Source organism: Mercenaria mercenaria, unplaced genomic scaffold (assembly GCF_021730395.1).
Source record: "Mercenaria mercenaria strain notata unplaced genomic scaffold, MADL_Memer_1 contig_137, whole genome shotgun sequence".
Taxonomy (NCBI): Eukaryota; Metazoa; Mollusca; class Bivalvia; order Venerida; family Veneridae; genus Mercenaria; species Mercenaria mercenaria.
Window position 1 is genome coordinate 1 of NW_026459347.1, and position 16,554 is coordinate 16,554.

At 36.3% G+C, this 16,554-nt stretch overlaps 1 protein-coding gene across 1 annotated transcript; it reads right to left on the reverse strand.

The window, feature by feature from the left end:
• Nucleotides 1-5,309: 5,309 nt before the first annotated feature.
• Nucleotides 5,310-5,798, reverse strand: LOC128551629 (integumentary mucin A.1-like). The gene has a single exon (XM_053532524.1). It carries the CDS (start codon nucleotides 5,796-5,798, stop codon nucleotides 5,310-5,312), a length of 489 nt encoding a protein of 162 aa, XP_053388499.1.
• Nucleotides 5,799-16,554: the final 10,756 nt, after the last annotated feature.

The following is a 16,554-nucleotide window of genomic DNA, read 5'->3' on the forward strand; positions in this document are numbered from 1 at the left end:
CGGTATCGGATTAATTCGCAAATGTCTATTACTAAGTGTTGATATCTCGTAGAATTGAAATTGCAGTACAATATGATATTATAGTGATTATATTCCTCTTTGTGGACAACTCGAGTAAATAATCCTACAGTGCCTTTTTGAGAGCTGTCGACATGCATGGTCTGTCATACCTTATGTCCAAGAAGGGGACCAAACATTGGTTAAAAACTGATTAAACTGTGAACAGTTAAAGTAAACAAGTAAACCTGCGAAATTTAGAAAATGTTTTGAGTGCTGGATGCTGGAGTGTTAATTTGGAGGAAAACCCTGGGTTAGCCGAGTTTAACTTATAGGCATACACATATTTTAAGTGTAGTACTGGTACTTCCCAGTAATGATGGTTAAGAAACTATCCGCTAGTATATGACTGAAACCGTGTTGAAAATTGTCGTTAAACTAAAAACGTAAATAATATAAACATAAAAAATGAATTTTTATCTCGTCCTTTCTACTACTGCAAATACCTAAGCATAACTGACAAGGTACCGGTCTATCTCCATAAACAAAGGTTTCTATATACCAAAATGTTTGTTAGGATCTGTAGATTACAGAACTGCATGATGCAGTTGCATCATGTGTGGTAGATAACTGATATTCAAGATGGCGTCCAAAATGGCCGCCGAAAATTGTTTGATTTCTGTATATGGAGCCTTATGGATAAACAGGGGTGCTAAATTGTATACATCTTATTGAAATACACTAAAATGTATGTTATGTTGTCAAGAGGATAATAAAAGGGTTATTTTTATGAAACATCACTAATATCCAAAATGGCGTTCAAGATGGCTGCCAAATTGAGTAAGATTTTTGTTTCAAGACTTCGTGGACAAACTGGCAATGTTATGATTCCTTTAACAAATAATACTGTCTTTTGGAAATGCATTTACACATTTCACTCTCTAGATTACAGAATTGCTTGATGCAGTTGCATCTTGTGTGGTAGATAACTGATATTAAAAATGGAATCCAAAATGGAATCCAAAATGGCCCCCAAAAATTGTTAGATTTCTGTATATGGAGACTTATGTATATACAGGAGTGCTAAATTGTATATATCTTATTGAAATGCACTAAAATGTATGTTATGTTGTTAAGACGATTATAAAAAGTTATTTTTATGGAACATTACTAATATCCAAAATGGTGTTCATGATAGCTGCCAAACCTATCTATCTATCTATGTTTACTGCCTCACGCCTCTAGTGAGTATAATGGACAGGGTGCACGACGGGTATTAGTGAAGAATAAAAGTTAAACTGGAAGAAGTCTTCCAGACATAGTGAAACTATGAGACATAGCGTGATTGTTGAAATGTTAAAAACAGTAATAGATCTAGAGTAAAAGAAGGTTAAAAACAACTGTTACATTTAATACTGGAACAGGGCCAATGCCTGCTTGAAGGATTCAAGATCAGACAGAGTCGCAATATGCGGGGTAGTCTGCTCCATAGGACTGTGGTGTGAGGGAAGAAGGAGAATTTAAAGAAGTCCGTGTTGACATGAATTGGCGGAGACTGAGGGTGTGCATCTGTCTGGTGAACCTGGCTGGGGCTTCTTTGTAAGCTTGAAGCGGGATGGCTACAAGATGGTGATAAATCTTGTAGAACATGACCAGTTTGGAGTCTAGACGTCTCTTCTCAAGTGTGCTCTAGCCTTAGGTGTTCTGTAGGTCTGTTACGCTAGCTACTGTATCGTGAATGATCGTTTGTAACCCATCTGACTATGTGTCGCTGGACCATTTCCAGCTTATGTATGTTAACCTGTGTTTTGGGGACCATACAGATGAGACGAATTCTAACTGTGGTCTGACCTGTGTTTTGTATGAGAGTGCTTAGACGTTTTCGTGTTTTGTTTTGATGTTGCGTTTAAGGAAACATAGTGTCCTGTTTGCATTGTTGTTATTCTGTTGATATGTGTGTTCCAGTTGAGGTCGTGGCTGATGTCGACACCAAAGTATTTTGCATCCTTAACTGGGGACAGTGTTTGACCATGTAGTTTATAGGGAAACTAGGTGGGCTTTCTGCTACGTGTGATGTGAAGGACCTGGCACTTGCTAACGTTAAATTCCATATCCCACATTTTCCCCAAGTTTCTAAGTTTAGAAGATCAGTTTGTAACATTTGGCAATCTGTGAGGGAGGAAACTGCAAGATACACGGCTGTGTCATCTGCAAATAGCCGTACCTGGGAGGTGACTGTACTAGGGAGATCGTTAATATACAGTAGGAAGAGCAGGGGTCCCAGGACAGAGCCCTGGGGGACCCCTGATGTGACAGGGACTTGATCAGACATATGACCGTTGACCACGACAGACTGGGATCTGCCTATTAGGAAGAACCTGATCCAAGACCCGATTTGTATGGGGATACCATGTTCTTGGAGTTTGAATATTAATTTAAGGTGGTTGGCCTTGTCGATGGCTTTACTGAAGTCTAGTAGGACAAGGTCGGTTTGTTTGCCTGAGGAAAGATTCCTTGATATTTCATCAACAAGTTCTATTAGCTGGGTCTCACAGGACAGTTTTTCCCGGAACCCGTGTTGCAGCTCATATAGAGTGTTCTGTTTTGAGAAGTGTGTGGATAGGCTAGAAACAATACTATGTTCTAAGAGTTTGCATAGAACACACGTTAGAGATATGGGCCTATAGTTTGCGGGGTCACTAGTATCACATTTTTAAAACTGTTCGGCAACATTTGTCTTCGTCCATTCAGATAGGAGTTGACCAATATTTAGGGATCTTTGAAAATTCAGTAATACTATGTCAAGGATCTCAAATCGGAGCTCCTTCAGGACAATGGGCTTAATCAAATCTGGGCCAGCAGCCTTATCCACCTTTAGGCTTTGGATAAGTTTCAGGATACCTCTGGCGTCAAAGACAATATCAGCCATAGTTGGGTATTTGGTTTTTCCAAGGGCATTCTAAGCTTACATAGTTGGGTCAGTTTATTTAGTATGTTTGCTTAACCAATGCATTCCGAGTTAATTTTACTAGTTGTCTGTTTGATGTCAAGAATGTTCTTGATGTATGTTTCATAAGATAACCTAATTTTTTTGTTGGTTGTAGTGTTTGATAGCTTTGAATTGCCTGTAATACTTATTTTGACCTCTGTGCAACTTGACCTTTTAATATTGAATAAGATTTTTGTTTCAAGACAACAATGTCATAATTCCTTTTATATCAAATAATCAAGATTGTCCTTTGGAAATGCATTTACACATTGCACTCTTTGTCAACACAAATTAGGTGTATTTCATAACAGATAAAACAACTTGGGAGATAACCTGTTAAAGATGATAGACTCAACTGTTACATTCAACAGTTCACAGTTTGGTTCTATCTTTACTCAATCGTCTGTCGACTCTAACCATTATGAGTACGTGTTTATCACTGACAATAATGTATATGTAAAACATTTACATGACACACACAGATTGAAGTTGGTATCTATATCTAATCTGTTACTATTGCTTCATTAATAGACTCGATAAGTCGATCTTATGAAAGCATAGAACAAAGGAATAATATAAAATATGTGACTTAGTTTTCTAATGCGAAAATGAAATGTGCAACACACCTGACACATCTAACTAAAGCGGATCTCTATCATACATAGTCTTTGAATGGACTTTGATTAAAACGGAACAGAAAATTTAACAGTCTGGGGAAACTTTTTACAGCTGCCACTAAGCACCTTTGAAAATATTCTCTTCGTTGCATACTTGGTTTTGTCAAGTCTGTTTTGTACTTCAAGGTCACATGATTGGACATTGCAGATATTAATATCACCAAGAAACAATCAAGACAATAATTATAGAAGTTATGTTTAATTTCTGTCATACCCTGTTGAACATAAAAACATATGAACTGCTGCGCCATGGCCTGATATGATTTTAAACAACTGCAGAAAGAATTCAACTTGTCCTCATCAAGTTTGTCCTGATATCTGAGCGATACATGTGAAGCCGTGAGACACACATCTTGAGCAAATTACCCGAGTGATTCTTAGGTTTTACAAATTATACTTGGACGTACCTCTAGATATTTTAGGCAATTTGGGTTTTCAGTTCCAAAAAAAGTGATCAAAAGCTACTATGGAACTACTCATTGACAAATATATTAAAATGGAATCAAGCCGTCCTAGACCGTTTGGATTTTTATACAGTGTTTCTGTATAAATTTACCAGTTTCTAGAGTTATATGAGTTACATATGACTTGCATTTGTACTTCGTACGAAGGATGCCATACCTTTAATTGTCTGAAAACGGAGGTGTTCTTGTTTTTGTTCGTATACCACCACTTTTGAATGAACAAGTTATGGCCCTTAAATTCAGTTCAAAAACTACATATGGACAGTACATCTTAAAAGAAGATTGTCCTTACAAGAAATTATTTATGCGCCTTATACTTTATAGTTGTTTTCTTTCTCAGATTTGTTCGTGGCAAAAATGGTAACAAGGGAAATTACTATGTCAAATACACGGATAAATAACCAGCTGGGAAAGTAAATGTATGTTGTGTACCATAAATAAAAAATGTTTAAGAAGAATTAAAAGGGACCACCTGTAGTTAATCTATTTATGCAATATTGAATACATACAGAGCAAAACCGTTTGGAAACCCTTATGAAATGTACTAATTCTGTTTGTTTTTGGCCTGAACTTCCTTAATTATAGTATTATTTGTTTCTTTTCTCCATATTACTGCATTTTTCTTATTTACATCTTACTATCCAGTCAATATCAGCTTAATAATACAATATATGCTATTATTTTACACGGAAAAGTAAATAAATGTAAACCTATCTATTTTGGCGGCCATCTTGAATATCGGTAATCTACCACAGATATTGCAACTGCATCAAGCATTTCTATAATCTACAGTTCCTAACGAACATTTTGATATATAAAAACCTTTGTTTACAGATGTAGACCGGTTACCTCCTTAAGGAGGCAATATATTGCCTACTATTTGCACTATTATTCTCTTCCGGCCCTCACTGTGTTTTCCTGCAATATCAGCATTCCCTGAAATAATAATGTTTTCTGGCTTGATGTAACGATTAATTATATAGCGGGTTTCCTGTTATACAGATATTCCACAGCTTGTGCAATTTGCAATTGGACACTTTTTTCTCACATCTAGTTTCTGATTTTCCTCACTTCAGATAACATCATCAAGGTGTATGTGGCAGACTGTTACCTGTTTGAGTACGAGGCAGACTGGTACATGTATTTGTTTGAGTCTGAGGCAGACTAGTATCCGTCTGTGTTTTAGTCAGACTTGTATATGTCTGAGTATGAGGCAGTGTCAGTGGTACATATATCTATTTGAGTATGAGGCAGACTGGTATATGTCCGTGTCTGAGGCAGACTAGGATCTGTCTGTGTTTTAATCAGACTTGTATATGTCTGAGTATGAGGCATTATGGTACATATATCTATTTGAGTATGAGGCAGACTGGTGTATGTCCGTGTCTGAGGCAGACTAAGATCTGTCTGTGTTTTAATCAGACTTGTATATGACTGAGTATGAGGCATTATGGTACATATATCTATTTGAGTATGAGGCAGACTGGTGTATGTCCGTGTCTGAGGCAGACTAGGATCTGTCTGTGTTTTAATCAGACTTGTATATGTCTGAGTATGAGGCATTATGGTACATATATCTATTTGAGTATGAGGCAGACTGGTCCGTGACTGAGGCAGACTAGGATCTGTCTGTGTTTTAATCAGACTTGTATATGTCTGAGTATGAGGCATTATGGTACATATATCTATTTGAGTAAGAGGCAGACTGGTATATGTTTGTGTCTGAGGCAGAATGGTATCTGTTTGAGTTTGAGGCAGACTATATCTCTCTGTCTGAGTCAGAGTGGTATCCGTCTGTGCTTGAGGCTCACTTATACCTGTAACAAGCCCGAGTGAACTTGCAACAGCCAGACGCTTGTCAAATCTCCCCTTTAAAACTATGTTTTATTGCTGTTCATGAGTTGTACTAGCTTCCTCTGGCACCTTTATGGCTTCATAACTGTCCACTTCCTTTCCAAAATGTTTCAGGGTACATTTACTGGTGGACTTACCTCAAACTATTTTCACTGTACCTTCAAGCAGCATTATATGAGCCAGGTTGTGTAACAGAAATGATAAACAACTCTCGTCCAACATTTATGAACTCTCCATACCTGTACCAATAAATCTGGATTTTTTTGGGAAACCAAATATGTACAGGTATCTTTACCTCTAGCTGCTTCAAAACCATGCATATCATAGAGAGTATGTGTAACTACTTTATCTAACTTAGGTGCTGCATTTTATGTGTTGTCACCGGCATTTGTTTCCAGTACAATGTGTATCGTTATTCCACCAACTGACATATTTGCCTTCCGAAATCCATCCAAGAAGGGATTGTATTCTCCGAAGGATGTATTCTTTGAAGTTGTTTCATAATATCCGTTCATGGATTACAACTCAAATATGATATGGAGTTCTCTTGTGTACTTTATTGATATTTTCCGTGGTCTCATTCAATTTACAAGAAAACTTGACATCTTAGAACTTGAAAATGGATTTTCATCTGCACTTTGAATCCATCAGCTCCATCCATTTTAGTTTCATGTCTAGTTTCAATAACTTGTATTATTGTGCTTTTCAATCATGATTCATCTTTAGATGCCTCTTTCAAAAAGATTCTCCTTTTTCAGTGGCAGCAATTATGTCCAATGATCTTTTTCTTAGGTAAACATAAAACTGAGAAGAATAAATTACTTTTGATCTCCAGTGTTCTTGGAGACTACACTTACTCCCATCAATGTTATGATTTTCAACATTATCACCCACAAATCTACTCAAACAAGCATCCATTTCTGAAAACAAACCAAAATAGATTTTGGCATCAGGGAAAACATTTTTCTTGCCATTTTGTTTTTCCAGGGGTATGGGGACATCTAAAGTCTAAGTTCTAAGATCTAAGATCTTAGTTCTAAAGTGTAAGTTCTATCATGTCAAAACGGCACTGATAGGCTTCCGTAATTTTACCAACCAAGGACTAAAGTTCTTTCAGTGACAATTTTGTTCTGTCAAGGTAACTCGACAACAATTGCAACAGCACAGCTCTTCGACTTAACAAAATGGAATCAGAACAACAGTTCGTTTAATCTAATTCTAGACCCAAGAAAGTTAGACCAGTGGTAGGGCCGACAGATTTTTCATCTGCAATTGGAATCCCTAACTCAGTGCAAATGTTTTTAAAAGAGGTCACGAGAGTTACACACTGAGATGTATTTAACTTAAAGAAATCATTTTGATAGTAGTCTAGTGACTTCAAGGTTATCAGCCAATGAACAAAGGAAGATTTATTTGTCGAAAGGAAGTGGAGATTTTGCCAAGCCCATTGGGAAACATTTATCTACATAGTATATGTTATTAAACTTCATGTCAAATAGAGGATAGTCCCCTTGAAAAATCCTTAATAATCGGAATGCACCCTTCATATCTCATAAACATGAAACTGTCTTTTGAAATTTGGGTATAAATGTGTATACTGGCATAATTTTCCACAGTAATTGGAGATTGTCCTAATGACCAAACTTTTGAAACATTATTTTTATGACTGTCCCCTAGCCCCATTGTAAATTTGACACTAGGGTTTGGGTTTGGTATATTTTGCCTGTAGGAGGTCTAGGAGGCTGCCGCCCTACATCCCCTCTTCCGCGAAGTATTCCACACTATTCTACTACTGTTATAACTGACATAACCTGGAAGGATGAACATTTCATGCAGATATGCCTCAAACATTTAGAATAATTGTAATCATAAAATTTGGTTAGTAGCAGCAGCTGGTATCGAATCCATGTACCTGGGACGTCCCAAGTATTGAAGCAACCGTCGCCCAAGATTTTGAGGAACTACCCCCATTCTCAGCCGAAATTGCTGGTCATATAACTTCTAGCCAACAGAGTGCCTGGCTGCCCCAATCTAATCATTTGCAAAGGCAAATATTTTAACATATTATCGACTTTTTCTGGGTTGCTGCTCAAATAGACACTGGGGTAAATCTAAAAGGCGTCTGTCCATTTAGAAATTGTATTTATCGTTTGTTTTTGACTTGTTTGAATTGACAATTAGCTGATTTTTGTTTTCGCCAACAGGAGCCTTAAACAGCAAAGCAAAGTTCATATATTGACCCGATATAAATTTGTCTTTAGTTCCTTGAGACAAATGGATACCTAAGGCCGAGTGAAAACTTGGTACCTGGTTGGGTAGAAGTTCAAAGTTTATAGGACTATTTAAACATGCTATGGTGGAAGAGCAGGAATACCAAGTACTGGAGCTGGCTGAGGTAACACATTAAGAATCTGTGGAGGCCGAACAACTGGAGGCTGTTCTATAGGACTAACTCGTGTTGGAACTGGTTATTGCAACAGGGGAGCAAGCGGTGCATCAACTACATGGTCTTCCTGACGCTTCCGTTTTTACCATTGTACCGTGAAAGTTCATTTCTCATATTTATTTACATGCACATCAGTTATGTGAGATAGTGGTTCTTTTAACTAATTAGACAACAGCAACGAGGTGGCAATTTCATGTAGACTACAATATACATTAGATTTAAATGCCGCAAAAGAAACATAACTTGGCAACATAAATATTTCGTTTGAAAGTGAAATCAAAAGACATGGAAACATGGCAATGTATTATGTAACTGGAACTTGAATTGCTTGAATCTAAATAACTGCCAGGTGTTATGGGAAAGGCGGTGGTGCTATGACAGGTCTCACAACCTATCATCAAATATCATTACAACCGACGTTTAGGACAAATAGTTCCCCTTTTCAACAAGGTGATTCATCATTGTGATGACAGATACCATCTTTGCTGATAAACTGATTGTGACGTTTTGCAGCTAAAACAGAAAGTATGGATCTGAAAGTAAAATACTAGTAACAAAATTTTTGATTTATTCGACGAAGCTGCAGATTTTATTAGACGTCTTTTTTTTCGTATACAGTTTTAAGTACCTTCATCTTGACATGCGATTTCCTGGCAATCTTGCAATAACATATGCCCAGGTATATCAATTCAAATTATGGCAGTGTGAGCTTCTTGAAAGGAGCCAGTTGATTCTTTGATATGACAAGTCATGCGTCGGTGCTTTTCATGTGTTCGTTGTAGCTCCATATTTGATATCATACTGGCGTGTACAAATATGTGTAACTGCAGGTGCTGACCTTAGATGGTTAAGTAAGATCTCGTTAACTCCGGAACTAGTGGTAGGCAGCAGTAGTCTGAGGAAGGTTTATGGTCTGTGCGGAATTCAAATTGAGGCTGTGGGTTTTCCATGTGTGCTGTATATCCAGTGGTAGCGGGACATTCCAGTCATAACCCTTTTCCCCTAAGTCTTGTAGTAGTACCTTGGTTCTGTGGATTACAGGGCTAAGCAGGCCCAATAGATATTTTATTCGTGGGGTACACTTAAAGACTGCTCTCTTTGCCACTTGGTCTAGGTAGGGAAATGACTCACTCATGTAAAAACTCTCCATTCCTTTACTCACTCATACACCTACACTTGCACAGAAAAACGAACAAAACAAAAACGAATACATTTAAACTATCGTTATATTCTTTTGATCTTGCAATTTGAAATTGCTTTTAGTCTGTCTGTCTGTCTGTCTGTTTGTATTTCTGTCTGTCAGATACTTGTTTTTTTTATTTTCCAAAGCGACTCATATATAATTACAATTGTGAAAACACGAAATAATACAGTTATTTTGTGTTGATCTTTAAGACACTTCTTGAGTTACTACACACGTTTTTACAACTTTATCTGCTAACTCATTTAGGCTTCTTTATTCATACAATCTTAGTAAAGAAAAAACTGTGGTTTAAACTTAAAAGTGTGCGTCAAATAATATGCATACTTCTATTATATTGATTAAAATATTTAGACATTAAACACAATGCATTGATCTTATATATGTCACTGTAAAATTGTATCTGTTTAAAACAAAACAAAATACTTGTATTTCTCTCTCTATTTTTAAATCAATTCATTACAATGACCATCACTGGAACGCAATGAATACATATATTTTATGGCGGGTCATTAACTCCATAATTCAATATTATGACAAGGAAATTCATTGATGCAAGCATCAAAGACGCCGCCAAGTGTTGTGTCTGAAGTACATTTATTGCAATATGAAACATTACCTAATCATTACTGTATTAGACTGACTGGTTACAAATTATCAACTTTAGCACATAATACAGTATATGTTATAAAATATTGAAAACAAGGAAGAATATCCAACAGGGAAAGCCACGTTATAAAAAACGCAGCCTCCCCAAAGACACACACGAACAACTTTTGCCAACCCACCATAAACAAACATGAACACAAACGGACAAAACAAACAAATACAGGAACACAGTTGGGCACCGCCTTGGAACGGTCAGTGGCAAAACCACCACTGGGGAGCTTAAACCGGTTTATGGTGCACCTAACCTCACTCTTACCCCCACTATGTTTCAAAGTCACAAGAGAGTGTAAATAAAAGTAATCCCCGCCAGGTGAAACTGTAACATACGTAAAGGCAACAGACGGTATGTAATGTAAAACACAAAGATGCCCTTGCAGATATAATATAAAATGTAAAAAACGCATGTACTCAATGTCTTTGCAGAAGACAGAGCAACAAAGGAAACACCCTTAAGGGCCCGACGGAACAGGCCAGAAGACGGAAATCAAAATAGCTCAGTCCTGGTGGGATTTAAGAACTACTAATCATAGAGTCCTCCACCTGATTCGTCAGACACAATCAAAGAGGAAAGCGTAGCGTCCAACTGCAAAAAGGGTTGAACACCAAACATGCGGTGTGTCTCAAAACAGTTGGGTCATAACTTCTTTTAATAAAATGTTAAATTACTTTACTAAATACAACTGGAAAATTGCCATGACCCAAAATCTTACGAAGTCTGTAAACCACATCCCCATAAAAGCGGGTTTTCCACAGTAGTGGTTTTCCTGCAGAAGTGATTTTAAATTGCTATTGTATTTTAAAACCAAATCTGAATTACGATAGTAAAATTTAGAAAAGCATTTACGTAGTTTATAATAACGGTAGCCCTGTTGAAGAAGCTTATTTGTAATAAATAAGTTACGTTCATTGAAATCTTCAACATGACTACACGCTCTTGCAAACCGAATTAACTGAGAAATATATACCCATAAGATGTAGCCTGGGGTACATCTCCATCCAAACGTGGGAAATTTACAGCACTGAAATAAAAATCATCCCTCTTGTCATAAATTTTGGTATGTATGAAATTGTCGTAAATAGAGAGATGTAAATCTAGAAAGGAAGTAGTATTATCCGAGTTGTTAGTTTTATTTAACTGCAGCTCCCTGGGATATGTTCCACTAACTGATCAAAAAACGAATTATCCATATTAAGTATATCATCCAGATAGCGTGATGTATTATAAAATGCAGTTATAATGTCTGCCTGTGTATCTTGAGAAAGGCTCAACATAAAATCTCTTTCATAACAATATAAAAACAAGAGGGCCATGATGGCCCTATATCGCTCATCTGTTATCATTGCACTTGAGGACAAGAAGGTCCTCAGAAAAAATATCTAAGTCCAATAGACAGGAACAATAATGGGAAGAAATTTAACAAAAAAGAAAAAAAATCTTACAAGGTATAGATATGTAAAAATACAACTACAAATTGGAAGGTACCATCCATGTTGTACCACAGAATACTGGTGTCTTGTTTTCCCTACGGCCAATAATAAAAAAGTTACTAAAAATAAGCTATTTATAGTAACGTAAAAAGGAAGTGATTAAAAAAAAATTGTAAGTGGACAAAAGAAGGATCTGCCAAATAAATCTGTTGACATAAATGAAATTTCAGATCAGTATCTTCAGTAGTTATGGAGATATAACAATCTTAATTTGAAATAAAGGGAGGTAATTTGACATAAAATCAGTCCATAGTTATCTACCCGGATTGTCTCAGTCCAACTAATAACAATAATGAAATTTCAATTAAGTCCTGTAAATACTTACTGATATAAATCCATTTTGATTCCAATCAGGGGTTGTAATCAGATATAAAATAACTCTGGAACCTATTATTGGATCTGATTTGTCATGGAATCCAAGATTTATTGTTGTTGAAGATATTTTGGAAGTTTGTATAAAATAAAACCATAATGAAGTCTCTATATGGCTGCAAAAGCCAAAATAGCCAATTTTGGACCTTTAAGGGGCCATAACTCTGGAACCCATGACAGGATCTGGCCAGTTGAAGAAAGGAAGCAAGATCTTATGGTGATATAAGTTGTGTGCAAGTTTGGTTAAAATCAAATCATACATGAGCTGCTATTGTGCAGACAAGGTCAAAATAGATAATTCTGGCTCTTTCAGGGGCCATCACTCTGGAACCCATAATGGAATCTCGCCAGTTCAAGAAAGAAAGTATTGGTGATACAAGTTGTGTGCAGGTTTGGTTAAAATAAAATCATAAATGAAGCTGCTATTGTGCAGACAAGGTCAAAATAGCTAATTTTGGCCCTTTCAGGGGCCATAACTCTGGGACCCATAGTGGGATCTGGCCAGTTCCATAAAGGAACCGTGATCTTATGGTGATACAAGTTGAATGCAAGTTTGGTTAAAATAAAATCATAAATGAAACCACTATCGTGCAGACAAAAAATTATTGACGGACGCACGCACGCACGCACGGACTGACGACGGACGACGGACAAAGGGTGATCACAAAAGCTCACCTTGTCACTATGTGACAGGTGAGCTAACAAATCTGCAACAAGGGGTGCACAATTTGATCCTATGGGAATACCAATTACTTGTCTAAAAACCGCATTCCCAAACCTGACGTAAATATTGTTCAATAAAAAGGAAAGGGCTTTACAAACTTCGTCACAGGTCCACATAGTAAAATTCTTTATAATGCAACTAGTAAAATATGCTTTATCAAAATTGCAAGCGATAAAAGTAGCATTTTCCCTGGCAAAAGTCTTTTGAATTAGGGCAGTAAGTTTTTCCTTTATTAAGTTATGAGGTAAAGTCGTAAAGAGTGGAAAATCGTAAGTGCTGACTGAAGACACCCTGTAATTTTTTATTCTAAATTTATCTAGGATTTCGCCAGAATTTTTTACCGACCAAAATAAGTTTTTACCCGAGTTTTCGTATACTTTGTCACAATATCTTTTCATAAGGGCTTTAACAGCAGTAAGGCATGATGTTAATAACTTGGAAATATTTGTGGTAAAGAATAAACATAATAAAAGTATATTACCATGTAACACAAATCCTCTACCTTCAATGACATTGACATTGCGAGTAGGTAATCCCTTTACATACAAATTAAAGTATTTATTTAACCATCTACGGTCAGCACCTGTGAAAAGTTCTTATATGCAGGAACATGTGTATGGAATTTCACATAAATGCAATTTAAAAGATAATTATTTCAAACCATTATTTTTATTATTATAATGTAATGAGTGTTCTATTCACTGATACATTTTCATGGACCTTAGTCAGCTATATTATAGATTTCAGGCTGCAGATCATACACAGCATTTCACTGTTTCCGTTGACAAAGCAACCAAAATTGTGTCCAAGAAAAGAATGATATGCATAATCTCTATATTGCCCCTATACACAAAGCGAATGTCACGAATCTTTCTTATATACTTTTGGATTATAATAGAATTCATTTTTGGTTGGACGAACGGTAAACCTGAAGTCCTCTTTGGTTGAACCGTAAGGTTACTAGGAATATGTCAGTGTCTAGATTGAAATCTAATATTACAACAAAATGCTTACTACGTTCATTTCAATATATGTATGTTATATTTCGATCTTCTCAGATCATTCAGCACGACGAGCCTACAGCATTTTCGTTTTTGTCGTGTTGAGCGACCAGTGAAGTTTCCACTTTTCTCTATTTTATTATCATAGCAGCGTTGTTTGTGCCGTGTGGCGGCCGTAAAAAGTCTCCCCGTACATTCAGTCAGGGCTGTTACATTTCGATCTTCTCAGATCGTTCAGCACGACTTTTATGTCGTGTTATTGGTACTGTTTACTTTCTCAACATGACCATTTCGGCCTGGGTGGTTCCAATTCTCCAGTTTTCATAGCCTTGGTATTGTTTAATCACCTCTTGGATATGGTGCCTGCTTTTTAATTATGTCTTTTGACAGTTCTTGTGATACGCAGGCTCCATAATCTCAGAACCCCTTCCAAAATTCCAGTTTGTTTAGTTCCGCCCATTGTTTTCTCGTTTGGGGCAAACCCTTTCCTTTATCTGGAATTACACGCCTCAACACGTATATCATTGAAGGTTCCATGTTCACCGCCGTTTGAATACATCTGCGGATGTCTCTAAATTGCTTTTTGTACCTTTAGCATGTGTAAATGTTGAGTTTTGCTCAACCCGGGGCTAGAGGGCGTGGACGGTGGAATGCATTACCACTACCGTCCATGAACAGGCTCAGTCAAACCGAGCCTGCAACACTTTCGTTTTTGTCGTGTTGAGCGACCTGTGAAGTTTCCATTTTTCTCTATTTTAATGAAAATCTCTTGTTTTTATTTAGACAGGAATGACATGTACAAAAAGGAAAACAAGTAACAAGAAATAATACAACCAGAGCTACTGACTAGTCATATAAAATTAAAGAAAATATAAATTCAAAAACGAAATCTATTTGAAAGTTACTGATGCTTTGATAAGTTATGGTCATGTGGCTTTTGGTATTACTTGTGATCTATAACCACATTTTAAAGAAGTATAAACTTCTCACTGACAAATAAAGGCAAATGATGGCCCTTTTCGCATACCTCAGTTGACAGTGAATATTTGTAAACAATGAGTACATGTATATGACACATAAGGAAAAAAAATAAAAAGTCAAAGGTTAGAATCAAGATGAGTTTATAAATATTTGGAAATATTCTGACCAGTTGAACATATGGTCACAAATTGGAAACTCTATGTTTCAAAATTAAGGTAACCATTAAAATTATATAAATCTGCAAAAATGTGCGTTTTCTGAAATTACATCACTGTACCTATCAACAAAGGAAATAAGGCAAAAATTTAAAAATATGTTAACTGTGGTACTTCCTACGTTCATTTCAATATATGTATGCTTATTGATTCCTTTATTTAATTTGTTAATACGTTGTTGTATTTTTTTTCAATGAATTTTATGCAGGAAAAGCGTAATTTTCCCTATTTTTATTTTTTATATTCTATTTGAAGTTTACTGAAAGGTTATTGTAAAATACATGAACGCTCCCTTGTCCGCAATTCACGCGTTGTAATATTGTATATCTGCGGTGTGTTCTATTTATAGAATATGAGAGAGCGTTATACCATAGGTAAGTAGATCATACTAAGGTCAGAAATAGAAAACTTGACTTACCTCCCTTGAGTAACCTCCCTTATCAATAAATCGGATCAACATTTTGACGAAATTGTAAATAAAAAGAATATTTTCTGCTCCACAAATGAGAAGAAAGACAGATAACATTTTTATATCACATAATAAGTTGCATTACAAACGTTTTTATGTTTTCTTTTTGCCATTTTTTGTTTATTCAGTAAAATCTATTGTGCAATATCGTGGGTCATTTTACAAACTATTCACTGTTTTCAGTTTATCGCTCCGAAACTATTCGTAACCATCTTTGCAGAGTCCAAAATAAAAGTGTATCCCATATACTCGGCGCCGCCAGACATGTTTCAAATGTTCCTATTAAAAGGCAATTTACAAACAGTAAGTTTGTTAATATATACCAATATTTTGCTATGCGAAAAGGAACGGGGAGAAATAGTAATTCCTTAAATATAACAACAACCTATGTTTGCAAACCACCAAACCACACATTTTTATCTCGAAACAGTGTGTGTGTGTGCGTGTGTGTTAAACTTTCAATTTGTCTTCAGAAAAATACTCATGATAGAAAAAAGCGAACGAAATTCTTAAATCCAAATTTTATAGTTTAATGCATAATTTCACATTACGTACTGTAATATGAATTAAGGCACTGCCTAGCATGGGGATTTATCTTTTACATATATTCACTTACAAAGAAATATTCAACACTCTAAAGAAAGTGAAACTTCGCTCTAAAAGTTTACATTTAGAGTCATCATACCTTTTACAGCGAATATCATCAAATTTATCAGAAGCCGTGACGGTGACGTCATTCACCGCTTTCTCGCACTGGCTTTAGGAATTTTCGTTTGTTTGTTTGCACTCCACGCAGAAACTTGACGGCCTTTCCACTTCCTTACAATTTTAAAAGTGTTTTTCAGTTGCATGTACAGTTTTCATTCCGAAAAAGAAGCAAAATACTCATATTGGCGCGGTTTACTAATTTCTGTGACTGAATTGGGGAGCTCGGATGTTCATGCAGACAGCCAGTCAGCGGTGTGTACATAAACCGGAACCGGAAAACATCGAAAAAATTGCCTCTG

Excerpts from the sequence above, each read along its gene's own strand:
- LOC128551629 (XM_053532524.1), bottom strand. The coding sequence starts at position 5,798 with ATGCCTCATACTCAGACATATACAAGTCTGATTAAAACACAGACAGAT.